Raw genomic sequence first — 4323 nt, forward strand, 5'->3', positions numbered from 1 at the left:
TTTAGTTTTAGTTTAGAAGTAAAGAATGTTCCCACTTACATTCTTCCATGTTCCTGTAGAACTCTTCTAGTTTTCAATTCATAGTACAATGATGGAACTTTCCTATTTTGAATATACTCAGCTGCTTTCAACCTATCTTCATTTTCTATTTACCTCCATAACCTTACTCTTCCTGACACAGGTTACACATGTAAGTAACAAATCATCTTCCATATAGATTTACCATTTAATTTGCCTTCATTTAGCACAGTACTACACGTGTTCACAAGGTTTATGGCCTCGGTAGTGAAGTGGTTACATCTTCTGGGGGTTATGGTTCTTTTGTATTTGGACAAACCGGCTGAATCGAAACTTCTCCCAGGAAGGTTTTCTGTTGGACCTAGTTTAACTACTCATTCTACTCTTAAATCTAGATTTAATATTACACTTGAATTAGTCTTGTCTTCAATTAGTTTAGACGCTTTGCTATTTGGGAATTATCATCAATGCTATGATACAAGTTTCAGGGGATTCCATGCGCAATATAAAATCTATACTGTAAAAATGGTCAAAGCTTTCCTTATGTATATATTTCGAGTGCGCTATTTTACTTCAGCGCTACACAACAACTGCATGTTGCATCACTACTTTGCAATAATAAACGTCATAGAATTTATGACATGAGAACTTCTATGAGCTCACAAGTGGACGAGTCTTCTAGAACTATGGCTTCTCTGGAGATGTTAACCTTCACTCTTGTTTGCAGACGAGACCATTTCAATTTAATCCCAACTAGATTTGGGATAAATCACCACTACAGTGACCGTCCTTCAACACCTGACTAACGGGTTATGTAGGTGCAATGTATTTCACGGTAAGGAATTCTATGGAGAAATAAAAATAACATAAATTTGGTGGTAGGAGAATTTAGTGGAACATGTGAAAGTGTCACATACTGGTTTGAACTTTTTATAATGACGGGAATACTTTGTATAGAACTCTGCATAAACAGTATAAACTGTATTATATATATATATATATATATATATATATATATATATATATATATATATATATATATATATATATATATATATATATATATATATATATATATAAACATGTATGAATTTCTTTCATACTTTCCAAATAGGTCACATCTGCATCTTCGAGGAAATTCTGTTGGCAATCACTCTTCATTCAACGGATTAAGAACAAGATTAACCTTCTGGGGTTTCAGAAGTGCAAATCCAGTGGACAACACCAATTCTTCATGACCTGGAGCAAGTGTCAACTCTGCTGCCAGGACTAGCTTTGCCAGAGCCACTTTCGCTTCCATTTGGGCAAACCGCATAGCTGGAATGTTTGGATGGTAGTTAGGAAACACGTTTATTCATGGGAGAAAGAAAGCATAAATCTTCTACTAAGATTTAGCATTGAATAATTACAATTCCGTTCAAAGGGATTCTAACAAAACATATTTCATTGCTCAGACTAGGTGCAGACCCAGTTGATGGAGCCAGAAATTTTCAAGAAAGGAAAAGAAATTACAACCAATCTCTCCTTACCAATTAATTAAAAACTAAATAATCTTGAACCGTATATGGATGATTAGCATTAATGTTCTCATGAAGGTCCTGATACTTTAAATTTCAGATAGAAGGAAGAATGGAAAATTTAATGGAATTACTGTAGAGTGATAACTGTATTTCCAGGTTTGTGAAAATAACAGTGCAAATCTGGAGTAGTGAAGCAAAAATGTTTATAATGGCAACTTGAAAATAGTAACTACAATGCTATGATACAAGTTTCAGGGGATTCCATGCGCAATATAAAATCTATACTGTAAAAATGGTCAATGCTTTTCTTATGTATATATTTCGAGTGCGCTATTTTACTTCCGCGCTACACACCAAATGCATGTTGCATCACTACTTTGCAATAATAAAAGTCAATTAGATGCTGAATTCAGAAACTACAAGACGTAAGACGAGAGATAGATGACAGCTTTACCCTTTCCTTGGAAAACTGTAGTTATAAAATGGCGACTCTTTTTTTTTTGTTACTATATAATAAAAACCAACTCTATTTAAAAAGTTCCTGTCATTCCTTAAATACGTACTACTAATGTATATCATATATTTAGACGCAACACACCAGTCTAGGAAATTTGACCAAGAAACAAGTCACCATAGGCATTTACTGACATAGTTTATCTTGAGACAAACATCATGTGGGTATATTAACTTCTTGTATACTGTACCTTTATATTATACATTCAGATATACACTTCAAAATCTAATCACTAGAATTTTCTATAAATAAAATTCCTTATCACAGCCTAAACAGATTTATAGTGCATTTAGTTCTTGCATCTTCATATATCAAGAAAGATACAAATGGCTTCAGAATTGAACAAAGATAAAGATAGCAAGACCCCTTACCAAGACAGTTTCTGGGACCCAAGCCAAATGGCATGTAGGTGTAATTCGTCAAGTCATTCTTGTTCTCTGGTAGGAAGCGTTCCGGTTTGAAAACTTCCGGTTCTGGCCAGAATTTCTCATCATGGTGGATGGCATAGACGGGCACCTGGACACTTAGAGCCTTAGGAACTGTCAAATCAGTTCCTGGAATTCTGCATAAAGTCGAGAAGTTATTAAATGAAGGAATTTGGCATGGAAATACTGTACGGTGAATCTTGATGGCTAAAGTCAATTTCATTCTGAGCAAAAGCTTTTAAAAGTAACAAGTACATCAAGAAGCATTCTTAATGCAAGAGTTCTTAAGATATATATAACAACTGATACATTGTAAGAAGTGATAGATCCCACTGATACATTTGGCACTAAAACTTATTCTCATCATCATCAACAGCAGCTGCAACTAGTCCACTGCAGGACAAAGGCCCCAGGCGTGTCCTTCCACTCCCTTCTGTTTATGGTCTTCCTATGCCAGTCTATACACGCAAATTTTAGAGAGCGTGCATAATGTTAATAACATTGGAAAAAAATTGGTACTCTACTTTTTTTAAAAACAAAATGAACTTACCGATAGTCTTTCGAGCATATTCTCTCAAGCATTGGTGCAGGTGGATACTTCCTTAATGTTTCTGTAAGAAAATTAAAGTTCCTGTTAATGACAGAAAGCATTGATACCTTTAAAAAATCCGTATTATTTCTTATTAAACACAAATTATAAGGTTCTTAGAATCCAGATGTTTATCCCCAGATTGACCTTTTAAGGTTATGTATAAGCACCAAAATATTATTGGAACTAATGGATGATCAACATGTGATAGAAACTTGAGGCATATACATTTAATTACAACAAAACAATCCTGAAACACTCAAATAAATAAACTATGATTTTAAATTGAAATTTATTTTTTCTCTACATCAACAGGATGAGGCATTACAACGACAGGGAGAATGGAAAGGGTGTGACCTATGCAAAGAAGACTAAAAACAAAATACAGAACATTTATTTTCATGGCTAAAATTATGAAAGTTAAAGGAATAAGATATAAGTGTATGTACGTTGCAAAATCCTAGCACAGAGCTGGTGGTATGCATCAGTAGGGCCATGAATCTGAAAGAGTTAAAAACTTGCCACAATGGGTTGCCAAAACTGATATGGTACTATCCCAACTAATTTCAGAGTAAAATGGGTTAAAATTAAATCTTAAGATTTTCATTAAGAATGTTATAAATGGTTACAGGAAAAAAGCCTAATTACAGTAATAAGCATAAGATTAGAAGCTTTGCACCTATCTATAAAGTGATTGAGTGCCCGCAAACCTACTTTATGGAGTGAGCAGTTAGGAACCAGGAACCCTACGACACTACACTGGTGCTGGGGGAAATGCAAGGGTTTGTGCGTCAATACGAGGAGGAAGACATGACTTTAATGGAAAGCAAAATAACAGTATGCCTAGTACATGAATAGGATTTTACTATTCCAAGAGCAATTGAAGGTTCTCAACTTACACACATTTGGAGATACAAACACAAATCCAACTGAAATCATAAATCTCAGATATTGTATCAAAAGTCCATAATGAAATACTGTAATAAAACACTATTACAAAATTTATTGTAGCAAGCATGGTGACATATGGAATATGGAAAGGGATTATTTGTTGACTTTTGCAGCTGAGCATTTTGGTGAGGCCTACTCTGGGGCAAAATTTAACATTTGAGTTACAAACTACTTCTTGGAACTTAACTATTAAGTTTGTAAGTTGAGGATTTTCTTTATACGACAAGTCCAACACATGATGAAAATTTACCTCCGACACATCCTAAGAACGGATCTTGTTCATAACCTGAGGACCTCCTGTCTAAC

The 4323-nt window shown here is 34.4% G+C and overlaps 1 protein-coding gene across 1 annotated transcript; it reads right to left on the bottom strand.

Annotated features, from left to right (window-relative positions):
- Positions 1 to 1089: 1089 nt before the first annotated feature.
- Positions 1090 to 3185, bottom strand: LOC137651249 (cytochrome P450 3A19-like). Its single transcript, XM_068384478.1, has 3 exons — positions 3028 to 3185; positions 2424 to 2614; positions 1090 to 1335 (listed from the first exon to the last, which is right to left on the bottom strand). The coding sequence occupies exons 1-3, from the start codon at positions 3126 to 3128 to the stop codon at positions 1169 to 1171; spliced, it is 459 nt and encodes a 152-aa protein (XP_068240579.1). The 5' UTR covers positions 3129 to 3185; the 3' UTR covers positions 1090 to 1168.
- Between the last annotated feature and the right edge of the window lie 1138 nt (positions 3186 to 4323).

Source organism: Palaemon carinicauda, chromosome 12 (genome assembly GCF_036898095.1).
Source record: "Palaemon carinicauda isolate YSFRI2023 chromosome 12, ASM3689809v2, whole genome shotgun sequence".
Taxonomy (NCBI): Eukaryota; Metazoa; Arthropoda; class Malacostraca; order Decapoda; family Palaemonidae; genus Palaemon; species Palaemon carinicauda.